Below are 22,618 nucleotides of genomic sequence, written 5' to 3'. Positions count from 1 at the left end.
CCATTTCAATTTCTCAACTAATAACTGCCTTCTGCTGTATGTATCCAGGATTAACCAAGATTTCAATGCAGTGTTTTGAAAAAATAACGAGCAATTAAAACATAAGTCAATTGTTACATGTGTTACAAGGAAGTGATTAAAGTAGAAAATAGTTGAAAGATGTTGAAGCACCAAGGTAGCCATTAGATTCATATCAATAACTTGTTCTTTAAAATGAAAAGTACTTGTTTCCTATTGACAGAGAAAATTCCCCCAAAGAACAGCTGAATGTTGCAAAGCGACGTCTAAAAATATTTATTTATATTTTAATACCTTGCCACTGCTCATGTCTTTCTAGACAGCCATTGTGGTGACTTCAGTGTCAAACAACACTGGAAGTTGCCCTTATATATAGTGTTAATGTAGATAATATACTCACTGAACCTGCATTCTTTAATTTAGATGCAGCTTTTCATGTTTTGAATAGAGATTTCATTGTCAGGAATGAAGACATGTAGTAATTGTCAATTTTTTTCCCTCTAGTATTGCATCAGTCCGCTATTAGTCAGAGTCTAGCTACACTGAACAATCATCCGTCTTGGACAATCAAATTCAGAGACATTTTGTTTTGGCAGCAAGCATGGTGGTATAAGGATGTCAAATAATCACACATAGAACTAAACCTGAGGCATGCCATTTTAAGTGCCATATGCCGATCCTTTTTTTTTGCCAACTTTAGTTTAATTAGCGCCATGGTGTAAATCTCCAAGTACAATAACAGTGTCTGGCTCCACAATAGGAGGAAAGTCAATCAGAGACTGCTGTCATTCTTGGCTCGATGCTCAAAGTTTTGCCACTGAGTCAGTGGGTCATGGGTTCAACTTCGCGGCAGAGGTCTGAGGCAGGTTCTAAGATGGCATCTCAGTGCATTACTGAGGGTCCACTAGCTTTTGGATGGGTGATGAAACTGAAGGATGTAAAAGAACCCTGCAGAATTATTTAAAGAAGAGCAAAGTTCAAAGTAAATATATTATCAAAGTAGGTGCATGTATACATAGCAAGTTCTGCCAATACTTAGCACCGAACTAGCACCACTAAGAAAGGTAAAGACGATTTGATTATTTATCACAGTCTTTGCTGGATACATCTAAATTGCTTTGTGTTCTTACAATGAAACAATCTCAACACATCAAACACTTCATTGGCTTTAAAGCATTTTGGATACCCTGGGATTACCAAAGGTGTTACTGAAACGCAACAAATATAGATGCTCATTAGTTTGAAATCAAAAGTTTTGTGGATTTAGATGGGATCTAAACCCATTTGAGCTGGTTAAGACTCTTCGAGGTCAAAGCGCAAGTAATGTGTTTTAAGAAGGGATGCTAACTTGGAAGATACTTCATTAAAGGAAATTGGTAGGAAAGCCAGAACATTGCCATAGAGATTGAACATTTCGGAGAGAGACAAAGACATAGCATGCTGCCACAAGAAAGCAGCATCCACCATCAAGACCATGTTCTCTTCTCGCTTCTGCCATCAGGAAGGAAGCACAGGAGCTTTAGGTCCTACTCCACCTAAGTTCAGGAACAATTACAACCCTTCAACCATCAGGCTTCTGAAGCAGGATTGATAACCTCACTCAACACTGATTCCACAATCTATTGTTTCACTTTCAAGGACTCTACAACTTATGTTGCCTGTATTATTTATCTGTTTATTTATTATTATTATTATTTGTTTTTTTTTTGTTTTTACAGTTTGTCTTCTTTTACACATTGGTTGTTTGTGAGTCTTTGTCTGGGTATAGTTTTTCATTGATTGAATTGTATTTTTTTATTCTACAGTGAATGCCTGCAAGAAAATGAATCAGAGTAATATATGGTGTCATATATGTACTTTGATAATAATTTTACTTTGAACATGAAATGTCATGCAGATTTGTAACTTGTTCTCTTGTAGGTGGTGGGATGATTGGGTAAATGAGCTTGACCTGTCAATGGAGTCACAGAGTTATAGAGTCATACAGCATAGAAACAAGACTTCAGTCCACCATGTCTAAACTGACCATTGTACTAGACTTATATACCTGTATTTGATCTATAGCCTTCTGTGCTTTCCCAGTTCAATGCTTGTCCAGGTATTTCTTAAAGTTTATAGGAGTTACTTAGATCTGAGATTCTGTACATCTTGTCTAAATCCCTTAAGCTTCTGAAAGAAACTATGGAAAATCCTGCTTAAATGTTGGGAACCCGCTTTTAGTCATTGGCTCAAAACTGAGGTGAAGCCAAAGTAGCTGAAAATGACTGAAACTTTTGAAAGCCAGACAGCATCTGATTTCATCAGGTATGTGCTGCCTGACTTGCTGAATTTCTCTACTGTTTTGTGAGCATTGCTCGAGATTTCCAGCATCTACAGACTCTCTTGTGTTTAAAATCTATGAAAGAATGCAGGCACTAACTTGTTGAGTCGTATGTTTGTGTAACTATGACATGTGTGATAATCAGATGTAGGTGTGGTGTAATTCCAAGAGAGAAAGGATTATCTTGGAACAGTGTAGGAGTTATATTACTGTACCATAGCTGATACATTTTATTCTTATTTAATTTCATGGGAATATCCAAGAGTGGGTAACAGGCTTTGTCTTTACCTTATGCTTTAGCAAGCATCCGATGAGGTTTATTTTCCTCCTTCTTGTCAGGGAAAGGCAGACTGCTACTTACTGATGCTGCAGTTAGTGCTCCTGCCCCTCACTTCAGTAACAGAGTTCAATTCTGGCCTCAGGGTACTGTCTGTGTGGAGTGAGCACATTCTCCCTGTGGGTCCCCACCCCCCCAAATGTTGTGGTTTCCTTCCCCAGTGCAAAGATGTGCCGGTTGGTGGGTTAATTGACTGCTGTCAATTACTCTTAATGTGAAGGGTAGTAAGAGTAATGAGTATTTGGGAGGAGTGGGGGAGATGTTGATTGGGAGATGTAGGAGAAAGGGTTACCGGGAAAAAATGGAGGAATAGGATTTCTCTAAAGGTGCGCTGACTCATTGGGCTGAACGGGCTCATATATATTGTAAGGAAACATGAATGTATCTCAAATGGTTTATTAGTGCAAGAATGTTTAACTAAACCCGTCAAAAAAGGGAGTGTAAAAGAAGCTAAAGCCAAGGTATTCCAAACTTTGTGGGAAGTACCTGCTGAAAATAAACGGGGTCATCTAGTTAGTTTTTACTATCCAGGTAAACACAATGTGCAGTGTAATGGAATCTCAGATGGTCATTAGGCCACTCTGTCCCGAGACTCATTGCGATCTTCATCCAAAGACATATTGACATCCAGAGTGCCAGAGGTGAGCACAAATATCAAGGCACCAGTAACATGAAAGAAACCCTGGAAAAAGAGGGCAAGGAGAAAAAATCCCCACCAGCTGGAAGTGTCCTTAGCTCTAAGGAGGATGGTGTTGATTGCGGGAGGCCATCAGTCCTGCCTGGGGCAGTGCTGCAGGGATTATTTAGAACTGTGTCTTAGGACCAACCGTCTTTGGTTGCTTCAGCAGGTACCATCAAGGATCATCATCCTTGGGTCAGAAATGGTACGTTCAATAAACATTGAACAATGTTGAGTTCCATTTGCAGCAGTCCACACCCTTGAGCATTGAACTGACAACATTTGTTCTCTGCGAGTGCTAGTTAAGAATGAGGGTATCCATAATGTTCAAAGCAGCCATGACTGGTGTTGAGTATTTCATCACCAACAGCTTGGGGGATTCTCATCAACCAGAAAGTTAACTGAATAAAGCACATCAATTGTAAATGACAATCAAAGAAGTATTCCGAAGCAAATGATCTGATCCACTCTCTGACTCCCCAAGTTTTCTATTACCTACTAGGTACAAGACAGGAGTGTGATAGAATTCCCTCCACCTGAAGTTTCAACATCACTTATGAAGTTCAATATCATTCAGTTACTTAATTGTCACACCATCCACTATCCTAAACATTCAATCCTTCAGTCACAGATGAACCATGGATGGGTTCCACATCATACGGCATAGAAACAAGCCCTTTGGCCCACTGTGTCTATACTGACAATCGTACAAATGCCATTTATCTGCATTTGATCCATAGCCGTCTGGACTTTGCCAGTTCAAGGGATTGTCCAGATATTTTTTAAAGGTTATAGCATTACTTGATCCAAGGTGCTGTACATCTTGTCCAAATCGCTTAAGATGGACAGCCTGTGAAAAAGAGTCTATGGAATATCCTGTTTAAATGTTGGGAATCCACTTCCAATCATTGGCTCAAAGCTTAGGAGTAGCCAAAATAATTCAAAAAATGACTAAACTTTAGAGTACACCATCTACAAAACGCATGACAGCAACTTAACCCAACTTACTTCACTAATTAAGTTTCATTTTTCGAAAAGACAAGGGCCGCAAGTGTAAATTAAATCCTCTACTTGCAAGTTCTTTTTTCAAAGATGTGCAACATGCTGACTTGGAAATAAATCCTCATTCCCTCTGGGTCAACTGAATTCCCAGCCTAATACAATTCAATAGAAGCATGTTCACCTTATGAACTCCAGTAATCCGAGTAGTAAGCTTACCTCTAAAAGACAGCCACGGTTAGGTGATAAATGTTGGGCTTGCTATCAATGTCCACATCTCCATAAACAAACAAAAAATAAATCTATCTTTATGAACTTCTCTACAAAAAATTCAGATGTGAGATGAGGTAAATCCAAGTTATCCATTCCTCCAAAGCATTCAATCACATGTTGTATCTCAAGTTACTCGCATCTTATAAACAAAAAATGTAAACTTTTTGGAAGAATGCTAGCTAATTTATCTTTAAATGAACCAAACCCAGCCTCCCTGTCTTTGCCCAAAGAGATCTTGTTCCATAATTTCACCACAGATTGAATGAAACATTGTTTTTCCTAATATAATTTCAAATTTACCTTCCTTTGAGATCAAGTTGTTAAGACAGGGTTGCCATCTCTGATTGGATGCTCCTTTAAGATGAAGTTACTAACTTCTATTAGGTGCTCTTTTAAGACAGAGTTATAACGCCGATTGGGTACTCCTTTAAAATGGGGTTGCCAGTACTGAATGGACACATTACCTAAGGTTTCATTACCTCTTCTATAACCTTGAACTGTTCTGCCTTTTTGCATTCCTGCTCTTAGTCCATTACCTACAATACTGTACTTCATCATACACTAATCAGAAGACAATGGAATGGGAATGTGTTTCATCAAATCAGCATGGCATGTAACTTGGAGATGAAATTGAATATATGGATATCAATATTTATTTATTAATTTGCATGTACTGTCACCAAATATTTAATGAATTTAAGACTGTAAGACCATAAAACATATGGAGCAGAATTAAACCATTGAGCCCATCGAGTCGTTCACCTTTTGAATGGCGAAAGGCCTTGATAGAGTGGATATGGAGAGGATATTTCCTAATGTGGGAGAGTCTAAGACCAGAGGACACTGCCTCAGAATAGAGGGGCATCCTTTTAGAATGGAGATGAGAAGGAATTTCTTTAGCCAGAGGGTGGTGAATCTGTGGAATTTTTTGCCACAGGCAGCTGTGAAGGCCGAGTCTTTACGTATATTGAGAGATTCTTGATTGGTTCAGGTATAAAGTGACACAGGGAGAAGGCAGGAGATTGGGACTGAGAGGAAAATTGGATCAGCCATGATGAAATGTCGGAACAGACTTGATGGGCTAAATGGTCTAATTCTGCTCCTATATCTTATAGTCTTATGAGTCTGCTCTGCCATTCCATCATGGCTGATTTATTATCCTACTCAACTCCATTCTCCTGCTGTCTCCCCATAACCCTTGACATCCTAACAACCTCCATCTTAAATATACTCACTGATGTGGCCTGCACAGCTGTCTATGACAATGAATTCCACGGATTCGCCTCCCTCTGGCTGAAGAACATTTTCCTCATCTCTGTTCTAAATGGATGCCCCTCAGTTTTGAGACCGTGGTCTCTGGTCCCAGACTCCCCCCCACTATAAGAAACATCCTCTCCACATCCACTGTACCTAGGCCTTTCAATATGCAATAGGGTTCATTGAGATCCTCCCTCATTCTTCTCAGCTCCAGTGAGTACAGGTCCAGAGCCATCAAATACTCCTCATATGTTAACCCTTTCATTCTTGGGATCAGTCTCACGAAAGTCCTCTGGACCCTCTCTATGACAGCATTATGGAGGTTCTTTCTTTAAATTTTGGACATAGTGGTTAAAGAAATCTGCAAACACAAGTAATTCAAAAGAGTGCAAGAGAAATAAATACAAGAGGAGAAAGTGACTTGGGCTTCATGAGTTGGATAGCCAAGGCCCATTGACTATATATGACCTCTAGGTCACAGATGGACACCTCTGCACTAACAGCAGTACATGTAGATTACAACACAGAGAGTATTACTATTCAGTATGCATTTGGCTGAAAAGGCACTATGTTCAAAATAATACATTGGTGACCTTCAATTAGTGCCAATGGGTGCCTCAGAGTCTGGCAGCCTTTACATCCTCCACTTCCTTCACTCCACGCTTGGCAGTTATGTCTTCAGCTGGTTACTTATCCTAGTGTCTCTCTAAATTTTTGTTTCCTGAGCATGCTCCTGGGAATGTTATGGCATGACAGAGATGCTAGATAATGCAAGTTATATTTAATGTGTCCTTTATGGATATCAACTTCAGTGTTGTATTTTACAATCCACTGCTACATTCTGTTTTCCTGCGAGCGGAAGCAAGAGGGAAACTCACAGGTTTGTCCTGTTTAATTCATTGGGGTCCTACAGGGTAAAATAGCCTCTAAAATGTAATAAAAATATATTTAAGGCAGTACGCTCTCAAAACTTGTAAAGGTCCTTGCAGTCAGCACTGGTTAGGGTCAGGTGCCATATCTGTTGTGATAATTAAACCACTAGGATGAAAAATAGCTTCTGACATCTCTGGGATCTAGAAGCAAGCATGCCATTTAGTGCATGTGGCAGGGGTAAATTGCACCCTTGATTTCCTTCTGTTATATTATTTGCATATACAGTCATTTATAAGCTACACATGTACACCTGATCATTAATGCAAATATCTAATCAAACAATCATGTTGCAGCAACTTAATGCATAAAAGCATGCAGACATGGTCAAGAGGTTCAGCTGTTGTTCAGACCAAACATCAGAATGAGGAAGAAATGTGATTTAGTTGACTGATGGTGGAATGATTGTTGGTGTCAGATGGAGTGGTTTGAGAATGTCAGAAATTGCTGATCTCCCAGAATTTTCATGCACAATAGTCTCTAGAATTTACAGAGAATGGTACGAGATTTGAAAATCATCTACTGAGTGGCAGTTCTATGTGTGAAACACTTCGTTATGAGCGAGGTTAGAGGAGAATGGCCAGATGGGTTCAAGCTGACAGGAAGGCAACAGTAACTCAAAGAACCCCACGCGTTATAACAGTGGTGTGCGGAAAAGTATCTCTGAATGCACAACACGTCAAACCTTGAAGTGGACGGGCTACAGCAGCAGAAGACCATGTACATACACTCAATGACCACTTTATTAGGCACAGGAGGTACCTAATAAAGCGGCCACTGAGGATATCTTAACAATGTTTTTAGAAAGATGTTTGATGCTCTGCATTAAACTGTTCTGTTGTTGTACATTGAGTTTCTGCCTGAATGCCGATTAAATGAATCTACAATTTTCTGTCAAAATTTCCTTGACAGAAGCAACAGGAAAAGAGAAACACATAATCAGCAGCAATACAAAGCCAATTTAAAACAGTGTGATACATGGGTATCTCACTGCACAAGTCTTTCTTGGTTTTCATAGAACAGGTCTCTTCCTCTTTTCTCCAACATCGGGGAGCCTCTTAGTTGAAATACTAAGCTTGATTGTTGCTTGGGGAAAGGTGATTCCCCTTTCAGTTTGACGCTGTATGTAGTTTTATATCAGAAAAGTAATTATCTTCTTGGACTCCTATGTGTTCTAAAATTCACCTTATCTCTACCTGTGTTGGATGTCTCGGTATATCTCACCTGCCAGCTCTGTCCCATGTACTTTGAAACATGAAATGAAATATATTGTTTACGTTAAATCAAATCAGTGAGAATCGTGCTGACCAGCTCAGAGGTTTTGCCTGGCTTCCGCCGCCCATATAGCATGCTCACAACTCACTAGCTCGTTCGTCTTTGGAATGTGGAAGGAAACTGGAGCACCTGGAGGAAACCCATGTGGTCACGGGGAGAACGTACAAACTCCTACAGACAGTGGCGGGAATTGAACCCCTATTACAGCCGGTGCTGTAAAGCGTTACTCTTGGTGCCATGCTGCTCTGTTTGGGACCCTCTCAAACAGCTTGCTTGTTATGGATGCATTCTTCGTGATCTTAGCCTCTGGTCCCCTACACAACCAACAACCTAGTCTATATATTTTGGAATTGCCTCTTTTGGGTCTTCACCCTACTCTTGCTCTACCTCAGAACTGTCCTCCAACCCCTTTCTGTCTAGCTCTGCATCCACACTTGCTCCTGTGACCTGCAATGTTTCCGGGGACTGTATTTTTATAGTAACACCCACAAATTGCTGCAAGAACATAAGCAGCTCAGGCAGCATCTATGGAAAGAAAAGTGTCGATGTTTAGGACCGAGATCCTTCATCAGGACTGGAAAGGAAGGGGAAAGAAACCAGAATAAGAAAGTGGGTAGGGGAGGTGAAGGAGTACAAGCTGGAAAGTGATAGGCAAAGCCAGTTGGGGGTGCGAGGATGACGTGAGAGGTGAGAGATGGAAAAGTGAAAACAAAAGTATTTCTATGTTTGGGTCAGGGGAGAGGTCCCACTGGATTCAGGATGGTGAGAGATTCTGAAAACAGAGAGAATTCTGGATTTCAAATGATTGATCTCTTTAGCTTCCAAGAAGGAAATGAGGTCTGCTTTCATCCACTATTTTAATGCAATTGAATCCCCTCTGCTGACCATAAACTTCCCTGCTTGTAGAAGATCTGGGACTGAACTGTGCAGTACCTTCTACACTTCTGTCAGTTTTGTCTCTCGATCTATAGGGACAAGTTGCAGAGTGAAGTCCATGCTGTGCTGCCTTCCCACTTATGTTTCTTGTCACATCTTCAAGGGCAACATCCAGTTGAATTCTCCAGCTCTGTACTGAGGGAGTGCTGGGCTGGTGACTTTTGAGTGAGGCATTAAACTGAAGTGCCAGCTGCCTCCTGTGATGGATGTTAAAAAAGACTTATGTTGATATTGAGAGGTTGGTTGTTTAACTGGGTCACTAAATTTCGACATATTTGGTAGGAGAGTGGTAGGAGGGTGGTATAGATTAGCAAGGAGAGCATTCAAACTGGTTACGTCACTGTCTGGAATGAAGGGGCTAATGCACAGGATCAGGAAAAGCTGCACAGGGTTGTACACTTGGTCAGTTCCATCATCGGTGCTAGCCTCCACACCATTGAGGAAAACTTTCAAACGACTCCGTCCACCATTAAGGACCCTCACCACTCAGGATGCACCCTCTTTCCAGTAAAACCACCAGGGAGGGGGTATCGGAGCCTAAAGATACATATTCAATGTTTTAGGAACAGCTTCTTCCCCTCCACCAGCAGATTTCTGAATGGTCCGCGAATCCATGAACACAGCCTCAGTATTCCTCTTTTGTGCTATTTATTTCAGCAGGGACTTGGCGAGCTGAAGGGGCCGTTTCTGTACCTTGTCTCCCCATGAGTAGATGGGTTCTTGCAGAACCTTAGATGATATTATTTTTCTGAACTTTTATCTGTCTGTCCTTGACCACTCAGATGTAGAAAGATTCTTCATTGCTGTTTCCATCACAATTTTGTTTTACCAGTCGGGGTTGTTAGCCCTGAGCTGAACCCCCAAACCTGGAGGACTGGTGGACCACTCTTAGTCTGGCCTCTACCCTTTGCATTGGTTTGCACTGGTGACCCTACCAAGGGCCAAAGTATAAAGCCCTGACTCCAGCCAGCATAGCTCTTCAGGTCATTGAGGCAGCAAGCCTCTAAACCACAACAAGGTTGTGGTCCTCTTCGAGGTCCTGAACTAACATTACAGAAGTATTCAGCTTAATACAGCTCCATGGACATTGCTATGCACAGACTAGCTGTTGCATGCACTCTGTTGCAGCACTGCCTTCATGTCAGAATGTACCCAATTTTATGTAAAGTGCTTAAGGATATTTTGGGAGATAATAGGGGCTATGCAAATATGAACTCCATCTTTATGTTGCTTTGTTATCCTATTTGGTGAGAGTTGCAATTGAAGGGATGATCAGTCTGGAAGGTTCAAACACAGAGATTCTGCAGATACTGGAAATGCAGAGTAACATGCACAAAATGCAGGAGGAACTCGTCAGGTCAGGCAGCATCTATGGAGGGCAATAAACAGTCAACATTTTTGGCCAAGCCTCTTCATGAAGGATCTCAGTCCAAAATGTCTGTTCCCCCTCCATAGATGCTGCCTGATCTGAAAAACGTGAGTTTGTTATTGAGGACTAAGACCCTTAGCAGTTTACCTGGATAAATGCGAAGTGCTGCATTTTGAGAGGGGCAACATAGGAAGGGAATATAATATCTTGAAAGATGTGAAAGGGCAAAGGAAGTGAGAGATTCACAAGTGGTTTGAAGCTGTCACAATAAGTTAATGTGGTAAGTAAATAGGCAGTTAAGGAAGCATGTGAGATTCTCAGTTTTGTTAGTAGGGTGACTGAATAGAAACAAAAGGAAGACATATCAAATATTGACAAGTTACTTGTTGGGCTTCAGCTTGAGCACTGGGAACAGTCTTGGGCACTGCACTTCAGTAAGTTTGTTTAGTTTTTGGCGAGGCTGCAGAGAAGTTGTACCAGAATAATTAATTCTAGGGGATAAAGAAGTGTACGGATTGCTATCCTTGACATGTAGAGAGACCTACCAGAGGCACTCAGAATAATTAGAGGGAGAACTTGCTTCCTGTGGTGAGTGGGCCAGTGAACAGAGGTCGTGAACTCAATTGGCAAAAGGGCCAGGGTTCAACTGAGGAGAACAGAGAGTTCTGTGAAAGGTCATTGACCTAAAGCATTAACTCTGTTTCTCCCTCCACAGATGTCACCTGGTCTTCTGAGTATTTCCAATATTTTCTGCTTTTTTTTTGCAGATTCTCCTTTTCCCCATGGAGTGCTGCTTTAAAATGAAACATGTTCCCAAAAGGGTGTTGGATCAGATTTTACAGAACCTAAGTATTTTAAGGGAATTAATTTGGAAGGTTTTGGGAGAAAGCACTAAACAGAACAGCCCCTTCAGAGATCTGGCTGAGGCAAGCAGGCCTTGAGCTATTGTAAGATTCAATGGCTCCAAGTCTGCTGAAGATACCTTGTGTGCACAGTCAGACTGGCACACGGCAGAGGACTTCTTTCTGTGACAAAATTGAAGCATTTGTTCTGAAAACCACGATTCTTGAAAACCACAGCTGACAGTTACTGATCTGAGTGAGAGAATTTCCCTTTAGCCTCAGATCCATTACAATGACAACCCTTTTTATTTTTGGACTTGTGGCATTTTTAATGCCTCAAATAAAAAAAATTATAAAACATTAAATGTCATGAACAAGTAATAGGATTCTTGCAACAATTTATACTCCTTGAGACACTGGTGAAGTGTAAGAATTAGAGCTGGTGATGCATTTCCTCCAGTTAACACAGGTTACAGTTTAAACTAACAAGGGAATGAACAGGAAATATAATATTGAATTAATGTGGTCTTAACTGGACCCAAGACTAAACCTCACTGTTACTTACACTCGTTCAGCAAAAATAAGTGATTGTATTATGTTGCTGTGAGATATTCAACGTATATTATGTTGTAAAATGTAAATTAAGCGTGATGGGATATGACACCATGTCTGGAAGTGGATGAAACGTTTTGGGAATACTGTACTATTATTACAATTTGCAAAACCTTGGATAAACTCAGCCAGTGGTTGTATAATTGGTTATTCAATCCCGAGCCCTGTTCACAGCTCAAGCCAGGAACACTGAGCTGACTTTGCCAAGTGAAGTGAATGTGGTGACTGTGCTCAGCAGAAAAAAAACTTAAAAAATTGGAGCCTGCCTTTTTCCTGTGGGCTCCTTTTCACCATGTCTGAGACTGGCTACATGACAGTAGCCCTTTGTTACATGGGCCTGACTTATTCTGATCTGCTAAATGCCTACTACCAGCTCCACAAATATGAGATAATAGCTGGGGGAGAAGGGGGTTGGAGGGGGTAAGAGAGTGTTTCACGATACCACTGACCTTTAATATTGGTGGAATTGCAAACCGTGTTTATATCGTTAAAACACCCTAACCAGTCAATGGAAAATATTTAACCCTACGTGTTTTTGGATTGGATAACAATTGCATCTATTTTAATTTTATTTTGCGTTCGTTCTTCTCCCCAGCTGAAAGTATAAACCACTTTATGTTGCATGCACTTTTATAGTTCATTAGCTCTCCAAAATTCCAAACTGAGCCCGTGTTGAGAGGAGTTACAGGGTACCTGGTCAAAACTGGGGCAGTCGATCTTCTAACATGAAGTTGCATGATCTGCCTGGCTTTGACAGTGTGTAGATGGACCTTTTGAAGTGTGCTTTGATAATTGTATAAAGTGATTTTGATATGACATTTAATTGAGGGCACGGTGACACTGATTCACTGGCAGACAGATCTTTAATCTCTCCCCTGATATATCAAGATTAAGCTGTTTTACATTTCACTCCTAAAACTAGCCAAATAAAGACCTTTATTCTGGAATTTTAATTTTTTAACCTTTTAACTTCTTAGTAACAGGGCTCCCCAGTAATCAGAGAACATTGCTTGATTTTCATTCCTCGCCCAGGCACAAAAATGGGGTGGTATCACCACTTAGAGAGAACCAGAAATACTTCTCCTCAGACCATCGATGAGGGCACCTGCTTTATTTGTAAAACAGCACAGCACAAGTTTAAGAGGGATCTTTTAAAGTAAAAATAGTTCGAACAGCACAGCCTGTTAATGAGTAAAAGTAATTCCTAATACTGTGCACACAGGACACAAAATTGGGGTGAATGTGTTGTCCCCAGCCATTTGCTGTTCAATTTAAATGTCAGAACTTGCCTTAAAAGCTTCAACCGTTGTTCAGTGGTGAATAGCATCTGTTGGAATGGAGGCAAGTTGGCAGGAGACAGCTGTGAACAGCCTCCAGTGACTGGTTCACTCATATCAGTGGACTACAGCTGCATTAAGACACCCTCTAACCAGCAGTCCCAAGTAAATGGTGGGAGTCCTCATTCTAGCCATATACAGCAAGGGGAGAAGTCATGCGAGGATTGTCTACTGTGTAGCGACTGGGAAGCTGATCACTCATAGGCCTGTAACAGTGGAAGCCCCAGTACAGGGCAAGTACGCAGACTCCCCTTTCCATCACGACTGTGTTTGATACACCCCAGAGTTTATCTTACTTTTCAGTGTTCCTGATTACAGTTGCTGTTTCACAGAGCTTAACCACGTCTGCAACCCGGCCCACTTGTAGTCTTTCAGTCCTTTGATCAACAGGAATAAATTAAACCGAGGTGGCTTTTTATCCACCTTTGACTCTGCGTTATTTTGTTGTTTCATTGACCGGACGGGTATCCTGCAGAATTGTTGAACTGTTGATCAGCTCCTTTCCCCTCTCTCCAGAAACCCAGACAATTGTGCCACATAACAGTCATCTCATTGTTTGAGGTCAGGGTAATGATTCTCAAAGAGCAGATGATTAAATAATTCTTATCTGTTTTGCGATTAAACATATAAATGAATCAGCAAGATGGGAAGTGATGCCTTAGTCTGCAGTTGAACTTTGCAAGGGCTTTAGAGAGAGATTAAAGCCTTCTAAAAACAAAATCTCTCTTTGCATTTCCTCAGAAACTCCTAGTATCGAGAAGCTGCTATCAAAAGACTGGAAGGACAAGCTTCTTGCCATGGGATCAGGAAACATCGGGGAGATTAAAGGTTGGGTAAATGATCAATTCAATTTGTCCTTGCACACTTTCCCTGCTTTTGCTTTTTTGCATTCGTGGTTGGTTGAAAATGGCTCTTGTGATTATTTGTTGTGTGTGTGTGTGTGTGTGTGTGTGTGTGTTTAAAGAAGGCAACTAACTGCAAAACTAACAGGATGCAGCCTACTGAAAATAACTTTGAATAGATATTTTTGTCAAGTCTTCTAATTTATTTTAGCAATTTAACAAGGCTGCCTCATGTCATGTATGGGAAAAGATTTAGTCTTGTTCAGCAGTTTTGATGGGAAGTCAGGGGTTTTATATGGAATCCAAGACCTGATCTGGTTTCTGCTTGTCCACACTCATTAGAGCATGCAAAGTGGCAATTCCAGTAATCATCTCTAAAAGGAGACACAGTTACTGTTTATAAATATGTTTAATAATGCAGAGCTTTGAGATTGTATGTCCTGTTTATTCTGCCATGTCTGACCTCAACATAATGTCAGTGGAACAAAAAGAGATGAGGGTATTCCAGTCTAGACAACAGCTCTTTAAATATACCAGAATTCTCAATTAAACTTAAACTCCCATTGACTGCTGTCCACAGCTCAAAGTGTTTCGTTCAAAGTTCAAAGTATTTTATTATCAAAGTACATATATGTCATCATATTCTGCCCTGGGATTCACTTTCTTGCAGGCATTCGCAGTAGAACAAAGATACAATAGAATCAATGAAAAACTACGCACAAAGTTTGACAAACAGGAAAAGACAAACTGCGCAAATAAAAAAAACAATAATAAATAAATACACACACACACGCACACAAAACATACTGGGCTGTAAAGTCCTTGAAAGTGAGTCCATAGTTTGTGGAATCAGTTCAGTGTTGAGCTAGCATTTCAACTTGTGTACAGTTTTCAACTTAAGTCAGATGCCATTGGTGAACCATAGGTAGTTCTGAGCCTTGTTTTAAAATATGGAACAGATACATATAAATGTGGGTTACTGCAGTTTATTAGTCTCCTAAAGCTTAACATTCTTGAACCATTTCCGTCAAACATATTAAGAAGACCATTTGACGGCGCCTATTCAGTTAATGGTTCAGCCTGTAAAATCTGTGCCTTTAATTTTTTTATGGTAAATCTGAAAAGACAGTGTGGCAGCAGGTCTCTCGCATCTTTATAATGTGCCGCTGACGATCATTACCTATCGCTCTTGTGTGGACTGAGCATAAAACGCTGGACTAACTTCTATGGTCTGGAGAAAGAAGACAATTGAAATTCCTGCCAGCCTGTCATGAAAGAAGGGTTTCTTTTCTCCTTTGACATTTTAACAGAAGATCCTTTCTGTTTTGCAGTCCCTTCAAACACACATCTAAAGGGCCAGGCTCCACAGTGAGTTGTTAAAACAGCCACCGGTTTATTTCTCCTGCAGACTGCCGTGACAGTTGCAATTATTGTCTATTGTTGGGAAAGCTGCCCTCCGGGGCCAAATGAATCTCACTCGCACCTTCTTGTGAGGTCAAATGGGCCGACTGCTCTCTGCCCAAGAGTCCAGCATGGTGCCTCATGAAGCCGGAGCCATGGGAAGAATAGAGCAAGAGATCGTTTGATAGGCTGCTGAAGCAAAGCAGGAATGTAAACTGAAATGTAAAGAGATCACAAAAAAACTATTGTCGTCTGGAATTTCTGACTTGGAAGATGGGACTTGTGGTTATGTGTTTGTGCATGTAGATCAGTTTCAAAAATACATTGAGCACAGACACAACTACTTCTCATTTTGGACCTTTTTTTTAAAAAAGTGAACCTACAAGACGAACAGAATATATAATTTTTCTCAATAGAGGGTGAAGATTTGATCAGCCAGAATACCTTCCAGGTCTGGCTTTCGCAAAAAGGTTCTGAATGATTTGGGTCAAATAGGACAAGATGGGTGTCTTCGTCAGGAAGGATCAGTAGGGCCGAAGGGCCTGTTCCTGTTTTCTATGATTCTATGACACCGAAATGTTTTCTCATTTCAAAGTATTTTATTACTATCTTAGATCTACCTTCCTTCATCCCAGCCCTTTGATTATTGAAATTGGGTATATTTAAAGCATTGTTGAGAAGTTTTGATTAGTCTGGGCATCAAAGGAAATAGGGGAAGGCAGGAGAATGGTGTTGAGAGGGTAAATAAGTCAACTGTGCTCGAATGGCAGAGCAGTCAACAGGCCGAACAGCCTAACTTTTCTGCTATATCTTATAGTCTTATGGACTCAGCAGTGATCACTGCATTGCAATAGGCTGCAAGGTGATTTTGGCTTCATCTGTGGTGTGCTGTTATGGCAGTCCCAGAACCCCAACTGAACCCAATTGAACCTGGGTTCAAGGACTAGAATGGGATTTGGCCATCTTTGAAGTACACTTTCAACTTATTTTTGCCAACCCTCTGGCAGTGCAAATGCACCCAACAACCATACTGATTAGCACTGATCCTCTATTCCTTGCTGTCTTTAAGATTTTATGCATTCAGTCTTTGGTCCTTTTAACTTTCAACATCTCTCTTTTCTCTAGGCTTTGGCCTCCGATGCACCACAGTTCTCATAGCTGTTCCACTAAAGATTTTTAAGGGAATCAGGAGAATTAAACGGTGCAAGTCATATCAAATGGCAGAGCAGGCTTAAAGGGACAAATGAATGGCCTTCTCCTGATTTTTCTAACATTTTTCAATTTATGTTAAATAGGCCTTCAGTTGCCCACACAATAAGCTGTGGAGTTTCTTTTGTTACTGAAGATAACAATCATGAAAAATCAATCATTGTTACCGTGGATAATGAAGCTGCTGTCTGTAAGGAGCTTGTACATTCTCCCTGTGACCCACGGGGGTTTCCTCCAGGTGCTCCTGTTTTCTCCCATTCCAAAGATATGCGGATTGGTAGATTAATTGGCCACATGAGTATAATTGGGTGGTGCAGGCTTGATGGTCCGAGGGGCCTGTTATTATGCTGTAGTTCTACATAATTGCCAGTATGTCAGAGTGCTTTCTCAGAGTCCAACAGTTCTGCTACACCACTGATTAAGCAGTTACCTTGACCCGGTGGTGACTCCTTGCTTCTGACACCCCAAAGACTTGAAACTTGGCTGCTACTCTTGTCTTATTCAGATGCATTATTATGCCACTGCCCTTATGTAGTTGTAAATGGTCATTTAGCACCGTTCATAGATCTTCTTGAAGCCAGCCATTTATCCCTCAGATGACTCCTACACCAGATGAGGTGTGAACTCCCTCAGAGATTTCTCTCCCACAGCTTTGGTGGAGGAAAATCAGAGAGAAACAGTGGAGAAGCCAAAGAGCCATCATTATTTGGCTCATGTTTTCAAATGGCTTTCATTGAATCGACCTGCATACAAATTTGTTGCTATGTTTGCTACTTCCCATTAGTGACTGGACTACAAAAGTACCTGAGTCTCTTTGAAACAACCTGTGTAAATGATGGCCATTTGATCCATCAGGTCCTTGGCAGCCCTATACCAAGTCAACCCACCCATCTCACTTTCCCTTTTCCTATTTTCCCTGTAGTCCTGCATTTTATTATCCCTCACCTACCTACCCCCTCCCTCTTGATCTGTCTGCCATTTGTGCACAGTATGGGGTAATTTACAGTCACCAATGAGCCCACCCCCACCAACTGTGGGGAGAAACTAGAGCACTCAGGTGGTCACAGGATGAATGGGCGAACTCCACACAGAAGGCACCAAAGGTCAGGATCATAGACCAGGTCTCTGTAGATGTGAGGCAGTGTCACTGTGCTGCTCTGGAGTGACCTGGAAGTCAGCACAAAATAATTTATTGTAGCCTATGGCATCTTTGTAACTCCAAAGAATGAGCCTCCATTTGATACACTTGCCATCATAAGCCAGGGAACTCTTTATTGATTCGGAAATGATAGCTAAACAAACGTACACTCAGGACTGGTGATGGGCGTGACCAAAGTAAAAGAAATATAAAATTCTTCTGGAGATTTTCTGGGAATGTGTGAGTGCTCTTAGCCCATCTTTGCCTCAAAATAGTCATCTCTTTTTGACAAACAAAAGTAAGCACTGATTTCCCAATCCATTACAAGTATGCAAACTGTCTGGTGGTTTACACTCTCCCGTTAACCGACCACCACCAGATGTTGCAGGGAACTGGAGCAGGATATCCGGATTGAACCCAGGTCCCTGTAGATAGAACAGACTAATTGTTAGTATTCTGAAATGTGGGGAGGTTACAGGAGTCCAAGGTACTTGGGTTGGAAAATTGGCAATCAAAATAAGATCAACCAAACTGATTGCATATTCTTCATTTTTTTCTACTAAAAATCACTCCACTAATTTTTAGTAGAATGACATTTACTTCAGCATTTGATGTTAGCATGAGTTGTAGCAGAGTCCTCTTCCCTTCCTGTAGAACTACAACCAAGATAGGTAAACCAATCCTAATGCATCCAATTAAGTCGCCTGAAAGCAGGCTTTTTCCACTGAGGACTCGAACTAGAGGTCATAGGTTAAGGGTGGAAAGTGAAACATTTAAGGTGAACCTGAGGGAGAAAACTTCTTCACTCAGAGGGTGGTGAGAGTGTGGAACAAGCTTCCAGTGGAACTGGTGGATACAGGTTTGATTGCCACACTTGAGAGAATTTGGGTAAGTACTTGGATGGCAGGGGTCTGAAGGGCTATTGTCCAGATGCAGGTCAATGGGACTAGGCAGAATAACAGTTCAGCATGGATTAGATGGACCAAAGGGACTATTTTTGTCTGTAGCTCTCCGTGACCATAGAAGTATTATGCTGGATGTCGTGGGAAGATAATTTGATTGGCCTGGGTTGACTCTCCTTCCTAATTCCTTGTGATCGCTGCTTCTCGCTCCCCTACTTGCTGAACTCCCATGACCTATGAAACTCAGGAGACGTTGAACTTTTCTCCCTCTTTCTGCTTTCCGCCCTCCACACCGCAAACCCCCCCACCCCTTCCACCGGTGACAGGGACGCCTGAGAGCTTGGCGGAGAAAGAACGGCAGCTCATGGCGATGATCAACCAGTTGACAAGTCTGCGTGAGCAGTTGCTGGCTGCCCATGATGAACAGAAAAAGCTGGCAGCTTCGCAGATCGAGAAGCAACGGCAGCAAATGGAACTCGCAAAGCAGCAACAGGAACAAGTGAGTACAACTGAACGGATGAATCCAGTTGACTGGGAATCGGGGAAAGTTCAGCAGCAACATGCTATAGCCACCAAATTAACAGACCGTGATGGAAAAATTTACAAAAAAACATCTATAGCTTTATAAAAGGATCATCTTGTGTTGCTTGCTCTGAGCATCAGAGGGTTTTTTGCACTGTGACCTATATCCTTGCCATTAATTCTTAATTGCCTGGATCTTTATGACCGTAGAAGTGAACTCAAATGCAATATAAAATTGTTAGTAATTTGTCTAAGGTAAGTGCACACAAACTATGCTGTGGCCTCAAACTATAGTGTGTAAATTGTCACTGATTCAGAGAATTGGAGAATTATCCATTACAAATGGAGGCCAATGTACCTGTACCCAATGCTGTCTCTATCAAAAATCCCACTCTTTACCCATGGACCTGTTTTTTTTTAACTTTTGCAAGTTTGTATCAAATGCCCTTTGAAAATTACCAATAAATCATCATCCATTTAGCCCTAATGCACAGAAAGTACTTCAAATGACCAGTCCCTTCAGTTCATGATAGTTCAAACATGATGCCAAATTCAATTAATCCTTTCTGCCAGCATGATCCATATCCCTCCATTCCCTGCCTATCTAAAAGCCTCTTAAGCAACACTGTCATATCTACTTCCACCATCAGTACATTCTAGATTTCTACCAACCACTCTCTATGTAAAAAATAAACTTGGCCCGTACCTCTCCCTTAAACTTTCCCTTCGCTCCACAAAGCAATGCCTTCTGGTAGTTGACATTTCTATCCTGGTAAAGTGATTGTGAATGCCTACTCTTTGCCTCATAATTTTATAAACTTCAGTCAGGTTGCTCTTCAATCTCCAGCACTGCAGAGAAAACAATCTAAACTTGTCCAACCTCTCCAACCCAGCAGTATCCTGGTGAACCTCTTTTCTACCCTCTTCAAAGTCTCCTCACCCTTCCTGTAATGGGGGCAACCAAAACTGCAAATAATACTCCAAGCGTGGCCTGCAAAGATTTATACAGATGCAACGTGACTTTGTGACTCTCACGTTCAATGGCCCAACTAATGAAGGCAAGCATGCCACATGGTTTCTTTACACCTTAATCTAATAAATTTTATTTCTATGAATTTTTAAAACCCCAAACCCCTGAGTCAGTGTTGGAATTATGTAAATCATAGCTTACAAAACATAAAATTATCCATAAAATCAAAACAAACATGGCAGAAATAAGTATCAATATAATAACCACGTGTGTCTATTTAGACCTCTAATAACAGAAAAGGCTGCCATTCAGCAATATGCTTCACCATTACATTGACCACTATTTCCCCCCAAGGAAACCTAAATATTTGCCCCATTTTTGTACATAGATGTCCAATCTATTAAACTGTTTGTAAGACATGCGTTCAAAAGCTGCCACTTTGGCTATTTCTGTGATCCCCTCCTGAAATGATGGTCCCCCCCAAGTTCCTCCAACTTCTCAGTATAATTTGTCTTCCTACCATTGTACTTGTCTGGATCCAATTTTGAGAAGGTTTATCCCCAAGTAAACCAAGTCTGTCTCCCAAGACACAAATCTCCAGGGACAAAATTCTGTTGGGTCTTAAAAGAGCATGGGAAAAAGACCTGAGTGTGACTTTTGAGACAAAAGAGTGGGACAAAATTTGCAAAAAATGTCAAAACAATGTCAAGAGACCTGAGGGTGCGCCTTATTCAGTTTAAGATCCTACACCATTTCTATTGGACTCCAGCAAGGTTACATAGATTATGGTTGAAAAACACCCCTGAATGCTGGCGCTGTCAGGTGGATAAAGGGGACTCAGTACATGCTCTCTGGTCCTGTCCCAGAATTCAAGAATTTTGGATTATGATACATAAGTATATTGGTGAAGTTTCAGGTATTCAGCTCCCCTAACAACTTAATCTATTTGTCTCATCATTTTCGGGGATTTATGGATTTGGACCTCAAGATCCACCTGTAAATCTGTGCTGTTAATGTTCCTGCCATTAACTGATCAGCACTGAACAGGGGTCCCCAACATGGGGTCCACAGACCTCTTGCTTAATGGTATTGGTCCATGGCATAAAATAGATTGGGAACCCCAGGCACTGAAGAATATATCTAGGCCATTATTTCCCCCACAGAAGATATTTCTCCTAAATCACTGCATCAAAATACCTCTGCGTGATCTCTCCATTATTAATTCCTTAAGGTAAGCAATATTGGCTTGTTGGGTCTCTCTGTACATTGTTTTTCTGCCTTCCATCAGTTCTCTCTTCCTGCTTTTTTCCCCTACCCTTCTTTTCTAATTACAATGGGACTGAGTCACATTACATAGTCTTCACCTATCTGAAAATCCATACTCAAACATTACCAGATCTCATCCATGAGAGGACAATTGGAGAGTGATCAGGAGCTGTGCAGTAGTCCACACCTATCTTATAATTTGGTGCTCCATTCCATCTGTTGAATTCAGCCATTTCAGTCATGCTTCAGAGGGGAAGAGGGGAGCCATTTTCATAACTCTGGAAACTCTCAGCAGTCGGGGCAGCTACCATTTTCAGTTTTATTTCGGATTTCTACCATCTGCAGACTTTTTAATGCCATCAGTCAGTTATTCAATCCAGCAGCAGCTAACTAGAGCCTTCTGATTGCCATTTGCAAACTGTTTTCTTAATTTAAAAAGTCATCAAGTGTCCCAACAAGGGGTAAAAAAAAAGCCTGTCCATTTGGTTTGGTAACATGATTGACAATGTGCAATCTACCTGCATCTCCATGACAATTAAGAGCATGGAACATAGCCCTTTTTGAGAAGAAGCCACACTGCCTGCACTGACAAAGCAAATAAAAAGTGGCACTGAACAAGTTGGAGGTAACAACTCATATCTCAGTGTTAACAGTCATGGCATAAAAAGTATCAGGAATGTGAAAACCAATTGGCCTATCTTAACACCTCGTGGATTGTTGATTAAATCTGACACTTGCTACCTTCAGGGTGATTCAGTCGGATGCCTGATGTGGAATATATTCAGGTAGCTTTCACTTTATTTCAATTTATGCTGAAGTTGTAACATGAGTCAGAATGCAATGTATCTCAAGGCAAAATGATGCCTGGAGCAGGTTGCTTGGCAATGGTTCTCACTGGCTGGAGTGCACATCGAGTTTGCTGTGAAACCAAATTTAATAAAACAAGCTTTCCTTAAGCATCTCAGTCACTCTAAACCTGCCTTTAATTAAATCAAAGACTTAGACAATGCCATATTTAATATCAAGGCATCAGGGGATATGGGGTTTACGCGAAAAAGAGGCAATAAGGTTAAAAAAAAATAAGGCAACACACACAAAATGCTGGAGGAACTGAGCAGGTCAGGTAGCTGCTATGGAGAGGAAAAAACAGTTGATGTTTTGTACTGAGACCCTTCATCAGAATT

At 41.1% G+C, this 22,618-nt stretch overlaps 1 protein-coding gene across 4 annotated transcripts in view; it reads left to right on the top strand.

The window, feature by feature from the left end:
- sox5 (SRY-box transcription factor 5) overlaps positions 1 to 22,618 on the top strand; it is a 394,349-nt gene that overhangs the window by 214,284 nt on the left and 157,447 nt on the right. For all 4 annotated transcript variants that reach the window (XM_072241132.1, XM_072241133.1, XM_072241130.1 and 1 more), the window contains 2 exons: positions 13,926 to 14,012; positions 19,003 to 19,175. In XM_072241132.1, coding sequence (XP_072097233.1) covers positions 13,926 to 14,012; positions 19,003 to 19,175 — 260 coding nt within the window. The remainder of the gene's footprint in view (positions 1 to 13,925; positions 14,013 to 19,002; positions 19,176 to 22,618) is intronic.

Source organism: Mobula birostris, chromosome 23 (assembly GCF_030028105.1).
Source record: "Mobula birostris isolate sMobBir1 chromosome 23, sMobBir1.hap1, whole genome shotgun sequence".
Classification (NCBI taxonomy): domain Eukaryota; kingdom Metazoa; phylum Chordata; class Chondrichthyes; order Myliobatiformes; family Myliobatidae; genus Mobula; species Mobula birostris.
Note: the sequence above shows the minus strand (reverse complement) of the source record. Positions and strands in the feature narration are given on the sequence as shown.